Source organism: Schistocerca gregaria, chromosome 2, assembly GCF_023897955.1.
Source record: "Schistocerca gregaria isolate iqSchGreg1 chromosome 2, iqSchGreg1.2, whole genome shotgun sequence".
NCBI lineage: Eukaryota > Metazoa > Arthropoda > Insecta > Orthoptera > Acrididae > Schistocerca > Schistocerca gregaria.
This window is the reverse complement of record NC_064921.1, coordinates 624,298,627-624,322,419: the sequence shown is the minus strand read 5'-3', so window position 1 is coordinate 624,322,419 and position 23,793 is coordinate 624,298,627. Positions and strand designations below refer to the sequence as shown.

The window sequence follows — 23,793 nt, the reverse complement described above, 5'->3', positions numbered from 1 at the left end:
GTTGATCTCTCTGTTTCTGTATGCTGATTTTATGTACGAGTGTCTAAGACTAATCTTACTGTGCCTGAAGCTTTCTTCATCATGACCAGAGGATTATTCATTACACCGGATCTTCATTCTATAATGTTATTAACAATCATTTTGTTAATCTCATTCCGAACTGCTTCCTTCAAACTCACAGGTATTGGATACGTTTTGCAAAAGAATGGAGTGTCATCTTTAATTTTGAACTTACAGATATAGTGCCTCATGTTACCTGGACTGTCAGAAAACACCACTTCATACTCCATTAATCTCGTCTTCATTGATAGGTTAGTGTTAGAGATTCATTAACTTTGTCTTGTATATCAGTTTGATGTGTTACTTGAGCCACATTATCGATATTTGGTGATAATTGTGCTGTAGCTGTTAATTGTAGATACTGACACTCAGTTGTTTGTTCCTCAATGTGACTACTTGTTACAAATGGTGTCCAGCATCTACTGCCCCTCCTGCCATAACAAAGATGATGTTCGTCAAAGTTTAAGATGACTTTAAACGCTAACAACCAATCTAAATCAAACAGCACAGCTCTGTTAATATCCTCTACTGTTAATAGTGGTTGACAAAATACTACAGTTCACTCGAGTTTCATATTTTACAAGTTTACTTCTTGTTCCCATTATCCCGATTATGTGTAGTCAGTGATAATGCTAAGTGCTGTTTATTCTGTATCAAGTTAAAAAATACATTTGAGATGAGTGACACCTCACTCCTCCAATCTGTTGTTGTTGTTGTTGTTGTTGTGGTCTTCAGTCCAGAGACTGGTTTGATGCAGCTCTCCATGCTACTCTATTGTGTGCAAGCTTCATCATCTCCCAGTACCTACTGCAACCAACATCCTTCTGAATCTGTTTAGTGTATTTAGCTCTTGGTCTCCCTCTACGATTTTTACCTTCCGTGCTGCCCTCTAATACTAAATTGGTGATCCCTTGATGCCTCAGAATATGTCCTACCAACCAATCCCTTCTTGTTGTCAAGCTGTGCCACAAATTCCTCTTCTCCCCAATTCTATTCAATACCTCCTCATTATTTATGTGATCTACCCATCTAACCTTCTGCATTCTTCTGTAATACCACATTTCGAAAGCTTCTATTCTCTTCTTGTCCAAACTATTTATCGTCCATGTTTCACTTCCATACATGGCTACACTCCATACAAATCTTTGAGAAACAATTTCCTGACACTTAAATCTATATTCGATGTTAACAAATTTCTCTTCTTCAGAAACGCTTTCCTTGCCATTGCCAGTCTACATTTTGTATCCTCTCGACTTCGACCATCTTCAGTTATTTTGCTCCCCAAATAGCAAAATGCCTTCACTACTTTAAGTGTCTCATTTCCTAATCTAATTCCATCAGCATCACTCGACTTAATTCGACAACATTCCATTATCTTCGTTTTGCTGTTGTTGGTGTTGATTCCCCCAATATATCTATAAATATATTAAACTTGGAATTTTCCACTGCCCCTGCTATTATAGGTTGTGGGTTATTAGTAGCTAAGCCTGGTTCTTCAAGTAACAACCTTTCCTTTGTGGGTATTTTGTGCGTAAAGTTAACATACTTAAATGGAACATGGCCTCCTAATGTATTTCCACAACCTGGGCCCCGCCCCTGGATCCAGGTTGAACATTTTCCTCATTACTAGTAAATATGGGTTGGTTACTGTAACGAGGTACTGCATTCCTATTTTGTGTTTTTTGGTTACTCAGTACAAATTCTTGAGAAGTTACTGGATCTAAATTTGAATGTAAATGCTTCTTTTGATAATTACCATTGCAACTTTTCGTAGTGCACTGGTGTACTTTTGCTAAGTTTGTCTCAAGCCTTTTTAAGTTATTCCCGCTATTTTTTTTATAGTTAGAACTTTCACTTTGGTGTAAAGTTTCGTTGTGGTCCTTATTTATTGCGTTAAGTGCATCAACAAAAGACAACTACTCTTCTACCGTTTTCCAACCACTACATAATATGTCTTTTCTCGCATAGATGGGCAGTTGTCTAATTAAAATACGTACCAATCCCTCTTCTTCCATTGGCTTATCTAAATACTATGCTCATGTTAAATACCAATCAAAATATTTGCTAATAGTAACCCAAGTGTTCTAATATTTTGGGTCCCACAGATCTGATATCAACTTTTCTTGAGCACTGGCAGGCCAGTATTTCTCTTTAAATTTCTTTTGAAAGCCCTCCCAAGAGGAAAAGTTCTCAATATTTACTGTACCCTATTCTGAGGCTTCCCCTATAAGGTACCCCACAGCAAATTCGAACTTCTTAGAATCTTCCCAATTTTTTAGTAATGCTTGGTTAAACCTTTTTAAGAAATGGGTCGGATGTACATCTCCGTCTGGCGTAAATTTAGGGAATTGTCTAGATAACTCTGAATTAGCTCCCCATTGTAAATCAGTCACAGCTTCACTAGTTAATACAACGTTAAGTGAAGCTACTCCTTTTGGTACTTGGATAAGCTTAATCTCATTCCACAGGTTGTCCATACTCTTCCTGATACCACTAAGTTCGGAAGAAGGAATAGGCGATATGTTTCCAGATGTTATTCTCTCGGTAACCTTTTGACCTATAATTTCTCCAAATTGTTCCTCCAAACTAATTACATTTATAATATCAGAGTTAGCTATTTTCTCTTTGAAATTTCTTTCTACATTATCTACCAGTGTATTGACACCTGTAATTTGCAATTGAATGACTGGCATTAATTCATTCTGCTTATCCACCCTCTCTTTCAAATTATTTGATCCATGCCTTACGTCATTATACTGAACATTATACACATTTTCAAAAAATCCTAAATTTTCAGTAAGTTCGGATTCTACATTGTTACATTTGCTCTCAATGTTAAGTTATAAACTTCTTGATAAATCTTCAAAACTGTTGTGACTATGGTGAGTAAACATATGATTTATATGATAAATTTGTCGTTTTAATATTTAGAGTTTCACACTGTCATGAGCATTTAAAGCTTCACTCTGGGTATTTAATTGAGAATTTACTAAGTCTAGTTCTTTACTTAGTGTTGCACTCTGAGAGTTTAATGAGTTTAAGTTAAGACTCTGACCTTTTAGTGAGCTGAGTTTACAAATTTAATCAGTCACTTCGTTGCATTTTTCATTGCCATAGCTGGTTTTTGAGTTTCCTCAATCTGTTGTATATTTCCCATACTTTTAAATGCCTTAACTCTTGTAAGCATTTAAAACTAACTTTAAATATGATAATTACACAATAAAAATTCACTCAACAGTATCTTCTAAAACTTTGTACTAAAGTAATCAAGTTTTGTTTCACGCTCACCCGGTGTAGAATTCGCATTGCGTAGGAGAGTGGATGTGGAGGCAGGTCAGCACCGGTGAAAAGCAGCTGGTGCCGGTGGCGTCAGATGTATGTTGTGTCCCCCATGATGTGTGCGAGATGTATACTCCCCACACTGGATCTTCTTGGTTGAAGCGTTCTAAGCGTACTACTTCTTAGACGAATATGCCGAAATCATCTTTGCTGTTTTTATCATTGCCAACTTTTAATTTCTTCACTGTTTTTCCATTTAAATTCTGCTCCATTGGATACTTGAACATATTCCAATTTCTCAGAGTAATTCCCTTGTTGCTAAGGCAACACATAACAGCTTCTTTCCTCATTTTTTACTTAAAATTCCTGTTTTCTTGGGCCTGTCCGGTTGCCATGTTCTATCATTTCTGACTTAGTGTGAGTGTGAATCTGGGTTATTCCAGTTTATTCACTCAAACCACTTCTTTACGAGGTGACTTACTTGGAATTTGCAGCCACTCTTCTTTACTGGTTAGCTGGCTACTGGAAACCCTCTTGACTTCTTCTCCATTGAATAATGCTAGGTACAGGAATTTTTAGACTCTTTCTACATATAAAATAAGTAAACATAAAAACTTTGCTTTTCGTCAGTTGACGATGTGTTTGACTTTCATACACAATAAAATTCTCGCTTTCAATTTCCGGTAAGTCCCTTGTACAGTCGAACGTCAGAAACAAATTACATTTAAAAGAAAGTTGCCTTTGATATCATAACTTTTCGTAACATAAATGAGAGAATAAGTCTTCCTTATAGCAAGATTACGTCAAGCGTTTTCAAGAGTTCTTTGCCAATTGTCTTTGTTTTAATAACAATATTTCCCTCATGCCAATCTGCATGGATACCAGGAATGTTGGTCACGGGAAACCTATCCCTCTCTATTCTCACAAAATATCCTGAAAGAAAGTTGTCAAAGCAGTCAAGTAAACATAGGTTTTCATATTAGGATATTATGTGAGAATAGAGAGGGATAGGTTTTTGTCACAACTGCGCCATTGCCGGTCCCAAGCCTGGGACTCCATCTTGCAAGTCATGAGGAGGAGGAGGAGGAGGAGGAGGAGTAGTAACAACCTCATAGAGAAAACCTGAGTCCATCTGGCTCCGGATGGTAGCACCCAGTTAGGGCCCATACCTAGGGTTACAGGTGGAGCCCAGACAACGGTCTCGAAAGTGGAAGAGAACGTCGCTTCCCAATAGCAGAGAGAGCGGAAGAGCCACTGAAACATATCAGATAGTGGCTGTACTCCATGTTAGGGGCAGCTTCCAAAGGTGTCTGTGTTCCCATGTCAGGGGCGGCCTGAACACATCTTCTGGGGCTAACTTCAGTCGTATAACTGGACAGACATGAACCGTCCCATCCGAAAAATTTTTAGCGCGTGGAATGGATCGCACAATAGAATTGAGATTACCCCAGGGGGACAATCCCCCATTGACCAAGGTCAACACAAGCAGGCATTCGGATTCTGGAGGACCTGCCAAAAAGTGCATAAGGGAAGAGTCAGGGCTCCCAAGAACTTTAAAGAAGGTTAAAACTAAAAAGACTTTCAGAATTGGAACCATAAATGTACAGACAATGAGTAAGACACAGAATTTCTAGCTTTCGCAATCGACAGTTGCTTTTTCAGGAAAGAGAAAAGGAGAGGGAAAGACAAAAGGATGTGGTTTTTAAGGGAGGAAATCTTGTCAGTTTGACATTACCTGCTGAAACAAAAGTGAAAATTCATCTGCAAATTGCTAGTTTTGTCACACACACACACACACACACACACACACACACACACATATCCATCCGCACATACACAGAGACAAGCAGACATTTGTCTGTGTATGTGTGGATGGATATGTGTGTGTGTGTGCGAGTGTACACCTGTCCTTTTTTCCCCCTAAGGTAAGTCTTTCCGCTCCCGGGATTGGAATGACTCCTTACTCTCTCCCTTAAAACCCACATCCTTTCGTCTTTCCCTCTTTCCTGAAGAAGCAACCGTTGGTTGCGAATACTTGAATTTTGTGTGTGTGTTTGTGTGTTTTATTTATTGTGCCTGTCTACCGGCGCTTTCCTGCTTGGTAGGTCTTGGAATCTTTGTATAATGTATCAGACCCTTCAGAAAGATGTGCGCTACAATATGAAGATATTTTTGAAAAGTCGATTTTTTAAATTTTTCGTGACCTACCTCAAACGCTCGAGGGAGGTTGAGCGCCACTATCTAATATTGGCCTGGTTTGGAAATATCGTAGATCCGGACCTGATGCACAAAGCAGTCTGAGTTGTAGTGGAGAGGTGGTAGTCTCCACGTGACCCGTGTTTACATTAAGTGATTTTGCTGTTTCCGCTTCGTTTATTGCTCACACGTCAAATGAAAACAAAGTGGATTTCTGTGGTCAGGAGCTGTCAAGTGAATTAAATTACATTCACATAATTACGGAAGGCTAAAATAAGTTATTAGTTTCAGATTTTATTTTGTTTCTACCTTTCTGACAGTCAAGCGTTAATCGCCTTGCAGAATAATGAAGTTATCTTTGTCGGTTTGTTAAAGAAATTTGACTTTTATTAATCTTTTCTGCTGAGGCAGTCAATTTATTTGAAATGATGTGTTTAATTCCACACTATTGCCTAGTTTCAACTGTTTGCTACATTTTAAGTTCACATTTTCATCTTCTAGCACATATGGCATTATTGTTGTTGTTGTTGTTGTTGTTGTTTTCTTCGGTCCTGAGACTGGTTTGATGCAGCTCTCCATGCTACTCTGTCCTGTGCAAGCTGCTTCATCTCCCAGTACCTACTGCAACCTACATCCTTCTGAATCTGCTTAGTGTATTCATCTCTTGGTCTCCCTCTACGATTTTAACCCTCCACGCTGCCCTCCAATGCTAAATTCGTGATCCCTTGATGCCTCAGAACATTTCCTACCAACCGATCCCTTCTTCTTGTCAAGTTGTGCCACAAACTCCTCTTCTCCCCAATCCTATTCAATACCTCCTCTTTAGCTATATGATCTACCCATCTAATCTTCAGCATTCTTCTGTAGCACCACATTTCGAAAGCTTATATTCTCTTCTTGTTCAAACTATTTATCGTCCATGATTCACTTCCATACATGGCTACACTCCATACAAATACTTTCAGAAACGACTTCCTGACACTTAAATCTATACTCGATGTTAACAAATTTCTCTTCTTCAGAAACGCTTTCCTTGCCATTGCCAGTCTACATTTTATATCCTCTCTACTTCGACCATCATCAGTTATTGTGCTCCACAAATAGCAAAACTCCTTTACTACTTTAAGTGTCTCATTTCCTAATCTAATTCCCTCAGCATCACCCGATTTAATTTGACTACATTCCATTATCCTTGTTTTGCTCTTGTTGATGTTCATCTTATATCCTCCTTTCAAGACACTGTCTATTCCGTTCAACTGCTCTTCCAGGTCCTTTGCTGTCTCTGACAGAATTACAATGTCATCGGCGAACCGCAAAGTTTTTACTTCTTCTCCATGAGTTTTAATACCTACTCCGAATTTTTCTTTTGTTCCCTTTACTGCTTGCTCAATATACAGATTGAATAACATCGGGGAGAGGCTACAACCCTGTCTCACTCCCTTCCCCACCACTGCTTCCCTTTCATGCCCCTCGACTCTTATAACTGCCATCTGGTTTCTGTACAAATTGTAAATAGCCTTTCGCTCCCTGTATTTTACGCCTGCCACCTTCAGAATTTGAAAGAGAGTATTCCAGTCAACATTGTCAAAAGCTTTCTCCAAGTCTATAAATGCTGGAAACGTAGGTTTGCCTTTTCTTAATCTTTCTTCTAAGATAAGTCGTAAGGTCAGTATTGCCTCACGTGTTCCAACATTTCTACGGAATCCAAACTGATCCTCCCCGAGGTCCGCATCTACCAGTTTTTCCATTCGTCTGTAAAGAATTCGCATTAGTATTTTGCAGCTGTGACTTATTAAACTGATAGTTCAGCAATTTTCACATCTGTCAGCACCTGCTTTCTTTGGGATTGGAATTATTATATTCTTCTTGAAGTCTGAGGGTATTTCGCCTGTCTCATACATCTTACTCACCAGCTGGTAGAGTTTTGTCATGATTGGCTCTACCAAGGCAGTCAGTAGTTCTAATGGAATGTTGTCTACTCCGGGGGCCTTGTTTCGACTCAGGTCTTTCAGTGCTCTTTCAAACTCTTCACGCAGTATCTTATCTCCCATTTCATCTTCATCTACATCCTCTTCCATTTCCATAATATTGTCCTAAAGTACATCGCCCTTGTATAAACCCTCTATATACTCCTTCAACCTTTCTGCCTTCCCTTCTCTTTTTTGCTTAGAACTGGGTTGCCATCTGAGCTCTTGATATTCATACAAGTGGTTCTCTTCTCTCCAAAGGCCTCTTTAATTTTCCTGTAGGCAGTATCTATCTTACCCTAGTGAGATAAGCTTCTACATCCTTACTTTCTTGCCATTGCCAGTCTACATTTTATATCCTCTCTACTTCGACCATCATCAGTTATTTTACTTCCTAAATAGCAAAACTCCTTTACTACTTTAAGTCCTAATCTTTTTACCTACTTTATTCTCTGCTGCCTTCACTACTTCATCCCTCAGAGCTACCCATTCTTCTTCTACTGTGTTTCTTTCCCCCTTTCCTGTCAATTGTTCCCTTATGCTCTCCCTGAAACTCTGTACAACCTCTGGTTCTTTCAGTTTATCCAGGTCCCATCTCCTTAATTTCCCACATTTTTGCAGTTTCTTCAGTTTTAATCTACAGGTCATAACCAATAGATTGTGGTCAGAGTCCACACCTGCCCCTGGCAATGTCTTACAATTTAAAACATGGTTCCTAAATCTCTGTCTTACCATTATATTATCTAGCTGATACATTTTAGTATGTCCAGGGTTCTTCCATGTATACAACCTTCTTTTATGATTCTTTAACCAAGTGTTAGCTATGATTAAGTTATGCTCTGTGCAAAATTCTACCAGGCGGCTTCCTCTTTCATTTCTCTCCCCCAATCCATATTCACCTACTATGTTTCCTTCTCTCCCTTTTCCTACACTCGAATTCCAGTCACCCATTACTATTAAATTTTCGTCTCCCTTCGCTATCTGCATAATTTCTTTTATTTCATCGTACATTTCTTCAATTTCTTCGTCATCTGCAGAGCTAGTATGCATATAAACTTGTACTACTGTAGTAGGTGTGGGCTTCGTATCTATCTTGGCCACAATAATGCCTTCACTGTGCTGTTTGTAGTAGCTTACCCGCATTCCTATTTTCCTATTCATTATTAAACCTACTCCTGCATTACCCCTATTTGATTTTGTATTTATAACCCTGTATTCACCTGGCCAGAAGTCTTGTTCCTCCTGCCACCGAACTTCACTAATTCCCACTATATCTAACTTTAACCTATCCATTTCCCTTTTTAAATTTTCTAGCCTACCTGCCCGATTAAGGGACTTGACATTGCATGCTCCGATCCATAGAACACCAGTTTTCTTTCTCCTGATAATGACGTCCTCCTGAGTAGTCCCCGCCCGGAGATCCGAATGGGGTACTATTTTACCTCCGGAATATCCTACCCAAGAGGACGCCATCATCATTTAATCATACAGTAAAGCTGCATGTCCTCGGGGAAAATTACGGCTGTAGTTTCCCCTTGCTTTCAGCCGTTCACAGTACCAGCACAAGAAGGCCGTTTTGGTTAATGTTGCAAGGCCAGATCAGTCAATCATCCAGACTGTTGTCCCTGCTACTACTGAAAAGGCTGCTGCCCTCTTCAGGAACCACGTGTTTGTCTGGCCTCTCAACAGATACCCCTCCGTTGTGGTTGCACCTACGGTAGGGCCATCTGTATCACTGAGGCACACAAGCCTCCCCACCAACGGCAAGGTCCATGGCTCATGGGGGGACATATGACATTATGCCATAAAAAAGAACCAAACAGGAGTTAATGCAGTACTGGTACTCCAAGAAAATTTACATCTGAATCTTGACATATGAATGTGCACTTTAAGCCAAATTATGCATCTTAGTAGTGTTGACAAAATTCCCATGCTCTTGGAGTATCCTCTAACGTCTTGTTTCTTTTGTGACACAATGTTAGATCTTTTAACGTTTCACACATACGAACATACGTCCTGCGTCATCATAGCTGCGCAAGCGCGGCAATGCCTGTTATCTGGCACAACTGCTAAAACGAATCTCTTTCTAACCGTTCGCGGGAAAATATTCTGAATAGTTGTTTGAAAAGTGTTACTTTCAAGTAAAGTAAATTTCCTTTTGCACAAGATGAACTCTGTCTGCCAATGTCTGATGAATTTCTTAAATCACAGAGTGTTTGACTCTCATTCAAAATTCAGATCTTTGAGAACGACCATTTAGAATATTTTCAAACCCAGAAGATCAGACATTTATGTCGTTGTTAAAAAATTTACTGGCAAATTTGTGAGATGTATCTTAAAGTGTTGTTGTTGTGGTCTTCAGTCCTGAGGCTGGTTTGATGCAGCTCTCCATGCTACTCTATCCTGTGCAAGCCTCTTCACCTCCCAGTACCTACTGCAACCTACATCCTTCTGAATCTGTTTAGTGTATTCATCTCTTGGTCTCCCTCTACGATTTTTACACTCCGCGGTGCCCTCCAATACTAAATTGGTGAGCCCTTGATGTCTCAGAATATGTCCTACCAACCGATCCCTTCTTCTGGTCAAGTTGTGCCACAAACTTCTCTTCTCCCCAATCCTATCTTAAAGTGTAACACGCACAAAAAAGATTAACATTATGTGTGAAAGCTTAGCTTCTTTGCAGCTTATTAATCTTAGAGGCCAATATTATAGGCTAAGTGAAAGCTTTCCTTTTCTTTTAGCAACACTATATATATTAATTTAAACCACTACCTTTCCCTATTTGTGTGGTCGCGCTACTTGACATTGATGATGCTGTTGGCTGACTACATCACGTGTCCTATGCTCTGAATGTCCGCTGTCATCGGCTGGCAGGATCGCTTGACATGAGCTACGACTGGCTTACAAAAGCACATCACAATCTCGATCTCAATCCTTCGGAAAGTAACATGTGGTGTTTGGTGGAATTCGAATTCATACGTTCGTAATACGAAATGTGCAGTGTACATGTTGCTGCACATCAGACATCTTTCCGAAATGTGCCCCTCCCCCCTCCTGTGTTTCGTTTTGTAAAGTGCCAGGAAGTTCTATGCCAGTGTATAAAACCACAACCATTGAAAGGATTGATAAGTTTTACAGTTCTGAGGAAAAGTATACTGTTACTGAACACGGAGAAAGTGTATTTTCATCTGGGAGAAAATTTATTTTTAACCGGGAAATCCGTTTTTTTTTTTTTTTTTTCCCCCCCCCCCCCCCCCCCCCCCCCCCCCCCTCAGCCACGTCTACACACTAGTAGATGAGATGAAAGAGTGAAGCATTGGAATACTAGCGATGCAAGAAACAAGATACTTTGACGAAGATACAGTGGAGTCAGAAGACTTCACAATACTGAAGGAGAAACCAGGAGTTAAGGTGGGAAAGGAAAGACATGCACCTAGATGCTTTGGTACAGGGTTCATAGTAGACAAGAGATACGAGGATGGCATAACTGAAATGAAGAGCAGATCAGAAAGGATGTCAACACTGACATTTCAAGCAGGGAACATGCACCTACAAATGACAAGAACAGGAAAGACAAGAAAGTTGTAGATAGTTTCTGGGAAGAGCTAGATGATACCTTGAAAAACATACCATATAGACATGTAAAGATACTCGTGGGAGATTATAATGCACAGATTGGAAGAGAGAAGCAACGTAAAGGAGTAGTGGGCGAGTACCTTGCACACCAGCGGACAAACAAAAATGGAGAAAAACTAATTGAACTGTGTCGAGAACACAAAATGAGATTGATGACAACACACTTCAGGGCCAAACCGTGTAAGAAAAAGACATGGGCAAACCCATGCACCCACATTGGGGAATTCCAAATTGACCACATAGCAATCAGCTGGACAAATGGTAAAGAGATCATTAACACAAAGGTCAGGAAGAACACAAGAATAGAATCGGGTCTCTATCTTACAGAAGTTAAGTGCCTTTGGATTCCAAACAGGGACAGGCTGCCACAGACGAATAGAAAAACAGAAAACATAAAGGTAGACAGAGACAAATTAAGACACAATCGATCCAGATATGAGGAAGGAATTGAATCATTCAATGAATGGGACGACATGAAGCGAAATAAGGTGAAACAGGCTGAACCATGGCGAAAGGAAGGAAAGAAACGGAAGCACTGGTGGTGGAACAAGGAATGTGAGGAAACAAGACTCGCAGAAAAGCCTGGTGGGACTGGAGCAGCAAGAAGGACCCGGAAAAATGGGAAGTTTTTTTAGGAGCAAGAAAGGAAGTGGTCCAAACAATAAGATAGACCAGAAGACAGATGATGGTGCAGGAACTGGATGAGATTGAGACCAACTTCAGGAAAAACAACGGCAGACACTTTTTTGGGAAATTCAAAAAGTCTGATTGGATACAAGGGTAGAGAACTGCTTATAAGAGATAAGAAAGGGGAGCTGGCTGTCAGTGCGAAGGAGAACTGTTGGATTTTTGCAGAGCACTTTCACGACCTGCTGAACTGTGAACCACCTGAAGAAGAGGCAGAACTGGAGACTGACACAGAAGAGAGAGAGCCACGTCCTCCAACCAGGTATGAAGTCGCATATGCCATAAGCAATCTAAAGTATAATAAGGCAACTGGAGAAGATGGTATAGCAGCTGAGATGATAAAGTGGGAAGGCAACAAAGCAATATGCATGACCAACATAATTCACCAGATCTGGAGAACAAAGAAGTTTGCCAGAAGGGTGGAAGAATGCAATTGTAGCACCAATACATAAGAAGGGGGACAAGAGAGATGCAAACAATTACAGGGGAATATCACTACTAGAGGCTGGATACAAGGTGCTGTCGAAACTATTGCTCAAGAGAGTAGAACAGGTAGAAAGTTCAGTTGGCGACTGCCAAGTGGAATTCAGGAAGGGAAGAGGTTGTATAGAACAGATATTTATCCTGAAGCAACTGATAAAACATAGGGCCTTAAAAAACAAAAAGACAGAACTAATCTTCGTGGGCTTCACAAAGGCATATGACTCCACCGACAGACCGACTCTTGTTAGGATCCAGAAGAACAGAGGACTTGATGGAACTACACAAGAGCTCATAAAAAGAAATTCTGACAGACACAAAAGCAAGGGTGAGATTCAGAGGAGCACTGTCAGAAGAAATTGAGATCAAGGCTGGTGTTAAACAGGGACATGGATTGTCACCAATGTTGTTCAAGTGATCAGGCAGTGGAGAGAAATAAACGAGGAAATGGAATACCAAAGACCCATGTGGGGGACAAAAAGGACAACAGGGCTCAAGCCGACTGCCTAGCATTTGCAGATGACTTAACAATAGTAAGTGAGACGGAAGAAGACACAACTTGACAACTTACTTAAGGTAGCCAGAAAGGTGGGACTGAGGATCGCCTATAACAAGACAAAGACATTTAATACCACTGCAGATTGGGAAGCACTGGAAGGCACTGTGCAAGTGGTGGACAAATTTAAATACCTGGGAGAATTTATAACAGGAAGGAACAGGAGCAAGGAGGGAATAACAGAGAGGAGAAAGAAGATGAAGTCAGCCTTCTGCATGTCAAGAGAGATATAGAATAAAAAGAATATATCCACAGAGGCAAAGATAAGCCATTACAAGGAAGAAATGGGGCAGAACAACTACAGAAAGAAGAGAGAAAAATACTAGTTCCCAAAAGAGGTGGAGAGATGTGGATGCGAAGACCTAGGGAGGAATTGTACCGGAACATGAGAACAATATCCGGGGAAATCAGACTCAAAAGGGCAAGGCTTACTGGACATGTAGTTAGGATGAGTTTGGACAGAATGACAAAAAGAGTGTGGGAAACAACAGGGAGGACAAGGGGAAAAACTGAAACCAAGTGGGTTGTTGAACTTCAGAAGGACTAGTTGGAATTTGGGATCAAGATCGAAGGAAAGGAAAATTGGAGGAACAAAAATATACACCGACCAATATGCTGGAAATCAATGAAAGAGAAGAATACAGGAAAAGATTAGTGTGTCACCAGTGGAGCCGACAGGAGAAACGGAAACTGAAGATATCAGAAGAAGAGCGGGAGAGAAGAAGAGAAAGAATGAAGAGGTTCTGGGAGAAGAAAAGGAAAATGCAGTCCACGAAGGGACTACTCGTGGTCCTACAGAGACCGTAACGCAGCGAGGAGGAGGAGGAGGAGGAGGAGGAGGAGGAGGAGGTGGTGGTGGTGGTGGTGGTGGTTTTCGTCACATCCTAAAAGCATTTAACTCTGTATCACACTTCACACCAGCTGTCCTTTGAAGACTTGCCTAAAAAATTTCAAAAGTGAGCATTAAGCTAGAAATTTATGACTCCATTGGTATCACTGTTAGGGTTTGAGAATACAGGTTGATACTAATCACAGCATGTACAGAGGCATTTAAGCAGCTCCTGACCCCAATACACTATTGGAACACTAGGAAGATCTAGTTAGTAGTACACTGGGAAGTACCCTTTGCCATGCACTTAACAGTGGTTTGTAGAGTCTAGATGTAGATTCACAAACAGTAGTTAATAAATATCATATTTGTGTGTGCATATCTCATTTATATGACTGATTACGCAAAAAGATTTTTTACAAAGGTTTAGTAGTGCTTCTGACTTCAATTTCTTGTTGTTCAATAAAGGTTATCTGATACTCTAGTTTTAATTACTTCTACATTATCTTTCTTCTCTCACTGTTTACCAAAAAACCTCCATCCTTTAATAATTTGCAGTTTTTATTGTCAAGTGCAATATTTACTGAAAATAAATAATTTTATTTTTTAAATGGCAATGAAATCAAGACCCTAAGCTGTCGACAGGGTACAGTTGAAAATGTGTGCTCTGACCAGGACTCAAACCTGGGATCTCCTGCTTACATGGCAGCACTCTATCCATATGAGCCACCAATGGCATAGAGGATAGTGCGACGGCAGGGATTTACCCCTTGCACACTCCCCGTGAGACCCACATTCCCAACTTAATGTCCACACACTACATTCGTAGTCCCTCATTACTTGCAGTAGACAATCTTATCGACTGCTGTAATAGTTCGGGCAATGCGTGTGCATCGGCACAGAAGGAGAAGGTCAATGGCCAATGGTAGAAGTCACTTGGTTTTGGGGTGAAGAACTCATTGAGCCATGTTCAATGCACATTTTCATCCAGACAGGAAGTTCCTTGAAGGTTGTTTGATAGAGAGAGGAAAAGGTGAAAATATGAGGGTGGAAGATCAGGGGAATAAGGTGGGTGTGGAATGTCTTCCCAACCAACTGTATGGTTTTTTCCCCCAGTCTAGCAGAATGCAACTGGGTGTTATTATGGAGTAGCATCATTTCACAGTCTTCCTGATCATTGTCCTTGGATTGCATCTTCAGGATATCTCAGTTGTTGGCAAAAAATGTCAGCAGTGGTGGTTACACCGTGGGAAGCAGTTCATAGTTCACCACACCATCACTGTTCAACCAGATACATAATGTTATTTTTTGTGGATGCACATAGATCTTTGTATGAGGAGTTCCTGCTTTGTTTGGGCTCAGCCAGTGCCCTCTTTTTCTTATGTTAGCATAAAGTTACAGTACAGGTAAGGAATGGCCGGTGTTGTTCACTAACCAATCGGCAATGGGCAAGCAGAGGGCACATATGGCCACCAACTAATTTTTGTGACTTTGGCTTAGAGCCTCACCCACTAATTTTTGTGACTTTGGCTTAGAGCCTCACCCACTAATTTTTGTGACTTTGGCTTAGAGCATGTGGTACCCCAACACTCAGTTTTTGAATCTTCACTAATGCATGCAAATGTCACATGATGATGGAATGATCACAGTTCATCACATTTGCCAGTTCTCGAGTTCACTGACATGGATCATTCTAGATCAATGTATTTAAACAACCTTCATCAAACCCTGAAAGTCTTCCTGAATGTGGAGTATCTAATATCAAAACAATCCAACTTAAAAAAAGAAAACCCTGTTCTTGTCATGCTCTGTCCAATGGCATTATCCCCATACATGGCACAAATGTTTCTTTTGGTGCCACTGCTGCTGTCACCCCTCTATATTCAACTCAAACAGAAGAACATGAGAGAAATATTCAGAATTTTTCACTTGGTACTTCATTTTCTAACACCCACAGCTCCATCTACTATTTCCAAATGACAAAATGACAATATTTGAACTCGAATAGCAGCAGTGAACCATAAACTAAAAAAGAAATCTACTAACCTATGCACCATCCCAATATCTAACCAGGTTTGTGACTGCATTTAAAGCTTTTTGACAAATAGAACATAGCATGTTGTCCTAGATGGGCATTGTTTCTCAGACACAAAGTTGCTTGAAATATGGTAGAGGGAAGTGAAATACAGTCACAAAGTTTGTAATATTGGTTTGGTGGGTAATATTGGCCGCAGTCACATACTTGGCAGAAATTTAGCAATTATGTATGAGAAAGTGCTGTCTTATAGAAATGGGATAACATTTATTCACATCTTGACGAAATACCAATATAGTGTGAAAACTGATGACTGGTTCGTGATGCAGAACAATGTAAAGTTGTGAACCTCACAAACGTTTAGCAACATTAAACTACATGATCAATTGAGAGATAGCAGGATTTAATCATTTCGTGCAAATATGTGGAAGCAACCTTCAGTTTCCAGAATGAAATTTTCACTTTGCAGTGGAGTATGCACTGATATGAAACTTCTTGGCAGTTTAAAACTGTTTGCTGGACCGAGACTCGAACTCGGGACCTTTGCCTTTCGCAGGCAACTGCTCCACTGATTGAGCTACCCAAGCATGACTCACAATCCGCACTCACAGCATTAATTCTGACAGTATCTTCTCTCCTACTTTCCAAACTTCATAGAAGCTCTCCTGCAAACTTGCAGAATTAGCACTCCCGGAAAAGAGGATATTGCAGAGGCATGGCTTAGCCTTAGCCAGGGGGACGTTTCCAGGATGAAATTTTCTCTCTGCAGTGGAATGTGCGCTGATATGAAACTTTGTGGCAGATAAAAACTGCGTGCCAGAACTCGAGGCCTTTGCCTTTCGCAGGCAACTGCTTTACAGACTGAGCTACCCAAGCATGACTCACGACCGGCCCTCACAGCTTTAATTCTACCAGTACCTCATCTCCTATCTTAGCTCAGTCGGTAGAGCCCTTGCCCATGAAAAGCAAAGGTCTCGAGTTCAAAATCTTGGTCCGTGGTCCGGCGTACAGTTTAAATCTGACAGGAAGTTTCATATCGCCACACATTCCACTGCAGAATGAAAATTTCATTCTGGAAATATCTGCCAGGCTGTGGCTAACTTCACAGTATACTTTCATTCAGGAGGGCAAGGTTCACAGAAGAGCTTCTGTGAAGTTTGAAATGTAGGAGTAGAGCTACTGGTGGAATTAAAGCTGTGAGGGTGAATTGTGAGTTGTGCTTGGGTAGCTCAGTTTGTAGAGCACTTGCCTGTGAAAAGCAAAGGTCCTGAGTTAATCTCAGTGTGGCGCAAAATTTTAAACAGCCAGGAAGTTTCAACTTTCAGTTTATTAGTAGGCTGCAGGGAGTGTTTTCCCTTTCTTTTCTGCATCGTATACTGTAATGCAGCTCAAGACTGTGGGACTCATGAAGCAACTGCAACAAATAAAAAGTCCATTACACAGGTATTTTTCTCTGGAAGGAGGTTGTAATAGAAATATTGAAAATGTCAGTTGTTAGTTCCTCCAAGAAAGGTGCTTGATATCCCAGGGAAAACGCAAAGAACCAAATTTCAGGGCAGAATCTACTAATATTCATTGCTGTGTGTGTCATTTATAAGTTATGGACATAGAATTAGACTAACAATAGTTCAAAAAGAGGCATATAAACAACCATGCTCCCAGTGCTTAATCCCTGAATGGAATGAAAAGAAATCATAATATATATTTGACAATGAAAACATGAAAAATACTCTCTTTCCAGTTACATTGGTCATTCCTGTTACTACACAAATGATTAAAGATTCTTAAAGGTAGTATTTAAAATTGTCAGGATTTAAATATGTAAATCTTTTTTAGTCAACTGATATCTGTAGGAGCAGCTGCAGTGTTAAAAAGTGTAGCATTTTATATTATTAAACAAATTTGATCGCCTGAGAGAAGAAGAATGTAATAACATAATCCGCCATTATTTGTACGGAGATGTTTCCCAAAAGTAGCCAAAAAGTGCAAATTGAGAATCTAAAATGGACTCGAGTTGTGCAGTTTTGCCTTTATTGCTATGAAGATATTGAATGATTCATATGAAATAGAGTAAACAGTGCTAATTAAACAGCAGATGATGAGTTTAACTGTAAAAGCTAAAAGCAACATTTTGGAAAAATTGCAGCATTTCTGTTTCTTTGATCTATCAGTATGTATATTTCAGGGCTACAAATTAACTGCCTTACGCATACTTTACTTTTTTATATATTTTCTGTTGTATCATGTTCATATAATAAACCCATGTGCTTCCTATGAAGGTACCACAAAAAATGTGTAATTGGAAACCTAGCTTAAGAAGTGATTACATAATTTTATTTATGTCCACCATTCATCTTAACAAACAGTTGTGCAGAATATAGGTAAAGGTTTTCATTGAACTGAATTTGCAGATATGGGATTTAGTAGTGGACCCAAAAGTGAATGCTCTGTCTAGAACCAGCCTGTACAAAGCACTAGCACTTGTGGCTTGGGCACAGCAGGGGAAACAGCCTAGTGCAAAACTTTTGGAAAATTTTTCTGGAGAAGGTATGTACTCAAGTGTTCATTATACTCAGTAAATCCTAATGGTATAGAATCTGGTATGTCATCATTATTTTTGTGCAAGTATTTATTCCTAAAAAGACAGTTGGTGGCATATGACTTCTTACTGTGAAATATGACTGATGTTGTTTTAATGCGAGAACACATGTTGCAGTAATATATTATGAAGCTGTATGCTTGCTTATACAGATGACAGAAAGTTCATAGATGAAGCTTTGATCTACTTCAAATTTTGCGTGAACCATACTTACTCTATTTGAAAGTTGAAAAAGTTACCCATTCATTCATCATTCAAACAGGTAAAATGTTTTCTGCAGTCAGAGATGTTGTAGGAAAATTCTACATTATGTTTCATACAGTAATAGCAATATCCCCAGTTATAAAAACAAATGAAACAACTGAAAAAGCTATAATTGTGTGAATCTTTTTGTTGTGCCTATCGCGACTCAGCATCTCTGCTATGTGGTGAGTAGCAACTTTCCTTCTCTACTACAATTATAAAAAGAGGTAGAGAAATGCTATTTGTTCTGCTTTAAAGCAAAAATAATAATCGCGATTTCTTACTTGCCAAGTTGATGCAGTGGGAAGACATTGCAGTTGTATTTGAGAGAAGTGGGCTTCAGATCTCTGTAAGACTGTTCTGATTCGGGTTTCCCAAGATATCACTAAATAACTTGTGGTAAATATCAGCTTAGTTTCTTTGAAATGAAATGGTAAGACAAATATCCTTTCTCTTCCTTCTCCAATCTATACTTGTGATTTGCCTCTAATGACCTTGTCAATGGAATGATAAACCCTACTCATTTTCCTTCCTTTCTACTAAACTCGTCCTGCACTCCATGTTATGAGAGCTGGAATTGCTTCATAGTTAATATTTATTGAACTAATCATTATAGCCATCTGTATTCAACTTTATTTATAAGCAGTGCCCATTTTCACTGCAAGTTGAAGTGAAATGGACTAAAAAGGGTCATTGGCAAAGACAGGAATACCTGACAAATGTGTATTCAGATACAACTGAAAATAGAGTAAGCTCAAAAATCACACTTCTGTAATTTGATTAAAAAAATTGCTTTGCCCGTATGTTTGATTACAGATCACTGACAATATTTTATTACAAGAACAAAATAAAAATGTGGCCTGTGGTGAAATAAGTGTATAGTTTTAGTAGATACATAGGAGGAGCTAAAATACGCAAGTAGTTGTATAATAACTATGAACACCATGGTGAGACAGATGAAGAGTTTATCTTGACTTCATCAAGTAACTGGAGTATCTCCTAAGTTGTAAAAGACAGTTCTGCTGTTTCATCTTAGTTACTGCATTGTGTTATTTCCACACTTCCAGTCTTTCTCTCCTCTATATCTCCTTAACCTCCTCCACCTCCTATATCTCCTCGGGGTAACATGTTAATTCTCAGCTATGGCAATATTAGTCATAGAGGATGATCATATTCTTCCAGTTCTGTCCTATATACACCCCTCCATCCCTAGCCTCGACAAAGAATTTGTGTAAAGTCTGCGTTTATTGTTACGTGTGAAATTCTGTGAAAGCTTTCTAAATATTTTCCTCCCCTCCCCTCCCCTTTCTGAAACACATATTGTGGCCTTCCTCTAATGATCCACAACTTAAACTGTCATAAGTATTGCTTTATCTAATTACTTATCAGCCATCCCAAGGCTTTCATTAAGTACTAAAGTATTTTTTAACCAGCATGGTACTTTTTATTATGGTGTTAGGGTTTCATAATAATTTTGACAAAGTTATTTTCCATTTTTTTCAGAGCTTCCAAGGCCAGAGCTTGGTGATTTGTCTGAGCTGCGTCAAATGACTAGAGATCAACAGGGAGTTACTCCAACTCGCCTTGGTCTCACATATACTGAACTTTGTTCCCAAGATACAGTTGATGTTGATCTTGTACCTGAAAAGAAAGGTCTCTTTCTGAAGCATGTGGAATACCAGGTCACCAGCAAGGTAGGGAAACCATATACATTTATTGCTGTCTTTGCATTGAAAGTGAAGAAAGAAAGGTGGTTTTTTCTTTCTTTTTAACTTGAAGCCATTTTGTTTCATCATGATGCCATTGCTTCAAATTTTATTTAATTAATGCTTTTATTCTGGAGGTACTCCAGAAAAATCTTTGTAACACCTGTTGTGATGAGTGGTAGATTGTTGGTATGTATTAAGAAAACAAATGGGCTCAGAATACAGTATGGTGGCTTTCCCACTTTACGGTACCAAACTCAGCTTAAGATCTGTTCCTTGTTCGCTGACACTGGAAGAAAACCTTGTTTTCTTAGTATGAAATGATCCTTCCTTCAGCTTTGACCTAAGTTGTGCAGAAATGTAGCATGGTCCATACAATAAAGTCCCCCCCCCCCCCCTCTCCTTACTAGATGTTGCGCCAGAATTGGTAACAGCTTTGCAAATGTTTACTGAATACATTTTACACAGCATATTATACAAGCCATGGTCTACATAAAACTGAATGGTTTCTCTAAGTTAGTTATGTTACTTTTTGGTAGCTTTACCTGTATGGGAACAGGGTACAGCCCACACCAACTTCTTTGTACAGAGGCGTTACTAAACATGAACATATTTTCAGATCATAGGTGGGGCCTAGCTTGTATACCATTGCTGGAGAATCGCGATCAATCAGGAGCCCCATCAGGTTTAACAATAAGCTGCCATCAACAAATGCAATTTCATTTTTAGGTATGCTTTTTCATTCTTCAAAAGTTAGCTAATACGAGACTGTAAGCTGCAAGCAGAAAGAGGGGAGTCTTGGCTGAGACAAAAAGAAAAGCATAGGTCTGCAAATTAAACTAAAAATCATACGGAAAGTAGATTTGATGTACTGAAAAAAGGTACAGTTGCTGACAAGTATGTAATTGACAAATCTACATTATTCACAGTACTTGAGATCGGGAAAAGTTCTTAATACTGCTGCATTGAATACAAATGCAAGCAATTTTGCAGTTCCAAGTGCAAAGATGTTGAAACTTTGTTTCTAGAATTGTTTAACTGTATGCCCACTTATAATTTAGTTAAAAACAAACGGAATGACATTTTTTTTTTACAGATTTCAGTTGTTCAGCTGGTTGGATGCACCAGTTCCAAAAGTTTCATCATTAATGATTAGTGGTGAAGTAAATAAAGCTGAGGAAGAACGAGAAAACAACTGGTTGCATGAATTTTACAAAGTGCGAGAAAAGTAATGCCTCATGTGATGTATATAATATTAACAAAACTGGACAGTTTACAATCTTTTCCCAAGTTGTACCCTCACAGTGAACAACATTTAATGATTGTATTTGTATGTAATTCAGATGTGCAGTGATAAACACCGATCTTGAGTGATCGGTAAGCTCAAGAAACCACATCGTTTTAAGAGTGTAACATCGATACTTTCACTTGCATCTACTCTCATCATACGATTACTTGGATCGAGAGCTCATCTCTCCATAAATTCTTTCTTGGTTTTAACAGTTCAGTGATGGCTCAGAATAACCCTTTTCTTCTCACACTGGATAGGAGTACAATCCATAACATACAATCTTAACTTAACCAATGAAAAGGTTCACTTCCCTCCTTCCCCCAAATACAACTAATCAATCTTCAGCATTTGGATAAAGACATTACTGCACTTATAAATAGGTTTAATCACAAGTGGCTTGTGAGATCTACAATTTGTATTGTTGAAAAGTGGGTGGAAGTGCCAACTAGGAATGTACTTGATGCGTAAAAGCTATTGCCGCATCCTGAGAAACAGACGGTAATCCTGTTGATGAATTAGATGGTGGTGAGGAAACCACTTCATCCGACAAATGGAATATTCTAAAAGATCTTGGTAACCTTGGAGTTACTTTTACAGAGTTTAACACCAATGATGATTCCAGTAGAATGTGATGCACATACATTATCATAACATTGTGCTTCCCACCAGGAAGTATTACATGCTGTGGACACTTTAGAAAGTTTTACTGCAATATCCTAAATGACCACTGGTTTTACAAAAGCCACGAGTACAGTTGGCTGTGAAGTTGCCAGGCATTTTAATCCCCTTCTGCGAAGGTGCAATATATAGGATTCAGGTACCAGATAATGACCTGTGAATACTTTTTTTTTTAGTTGCAATGCAGTAATTAATGCAAACCATCTTTTTCTCATATTTATTTTCTGTGTTGTTGTTGCAAACTGACATTATAAATAGCATTATTGTAATTCGTAATGATACAAACTTTTTTTTTTAATCTTCCAAACAAGTGTGTAATAGTTGGTAATTTAGTGTTTCTTATGATGATTTTCATAATATACTGTAGTACATATACAGAAAAATTGTTGAAACTTTAACCCTGGCTAGCTAACGCCAGTAGGAACCAAAATTACTAATGTTGTGTAGGTTGACAATGCACAATTTTTAAACTACTGAAACTTGGCACCATCTGCTCTGATCAGCTGTGGGACTGCACTGTTGTCGGATGCTCTGGACAATGCATAACCACAAATGCTTTGCCTGCCAGAGATTGCGGTGTATCCAAAACGGCCTCTGATGCTACAAAAGCTTGGTGACGCCGAACAGTGTTTTGTCAAACTCTTTCAAAGATTCCTGACATTGCCCTGATGCGATTGGGGGCATGTCGAATGTGATCCATTAATTCCTCTTAATTTCTATGTCTTTCACATCTGGTTGGGTGAAATAGAATCCCTACAGAAAAAAGTTCGGTGGCAGAAGTCTGATGATCTTGGGGGCCATGTCCTAGGAGCACCTCTGCGAATTACCCGGCCATTGAAGAGTTCATTTAAAGATCCACACAAAGTGTTGTGGTTGGCAGGAGAGCCAACCGTGTTTTTCTAAAGGAGGCCAAAATGCACGCGTGTCAGCTCACACAGGCTGGCGTGAGTTCTGGAACATGACAAGGGAATTAGAATTGAGAAAAACGGACGTAGCTGGGAATACTTAACTTTAATCCATTAATGGAGAACGTCGCTCTTTATGGTACATGATTCACAATATTAATAGTACGAATACTGGCGCCTTGCTAGGTCGTAGCAAATAACGTAGCTGAAGGCTATGCTAACTATCGTCTCGGCAAATGAGAGCGTAATTTGTCAGTGAACCATCGCTAGGAAAGTCGGCTGTACAACTGGGCGAGTGCTAGGAAGTCTCTCTAGACCTGCCGTGTGGCGGCGCTCGGTCTGCAATCACTGATAGTGGCGACACGCGGGTCCGACGTATACTACCAGACCGCGGCCAATTTAAAGGCTACCACCTCCCCCCATGAACCATGGACCTTGCCGTTGGTGGGGAGGCTTGCGTGCCTCAGCGATACAGATGGCCGTACCGTAGGTGCAACCACAACGGAGGGGTATCTGTTGAGAGGCCAGACAAACGTGTGGTTCCTGAAGAGGGGCAGCAGCCTTTTCAGTAGTTGCAGGGGCAACAGTCTGGATGATTGACTGATCTGGCCTTGCAACATTAACCAAAATGGCCTTCTTGTGCTGG

At 39.7% G+C, this 23,793-nt stretch overlaps 1 protein-coding gene across 4 annotated transcripts in view; it reads left to right on the top strand.

The window, feature by feature from the left end:
- Positions 1-23,793, top strand: part of LOC126334627 (sorting nexin-8-like) — a 204,016-nt gene that overhangs the window by 81,694 nt on the left and 98,529 nt on the right. For all 4 annotated transcript variants that reach the window (XM_049997060.1, XM_049997063.1, XM_049997061.1 and 1 more), the window contains 2 exons: positions 18,137-18,272; positions 20,071-20,261. In XM_049997060.1, coding sequence (XP_049853017.1) covers positions 18,137-18,272; positions 20,071-20,261 — 327 coding nt within the window. The remainder of the gene's footprint in view (positions 1-18,136; positions 18,273-20,070; positions 20,262-23,793) is intronic.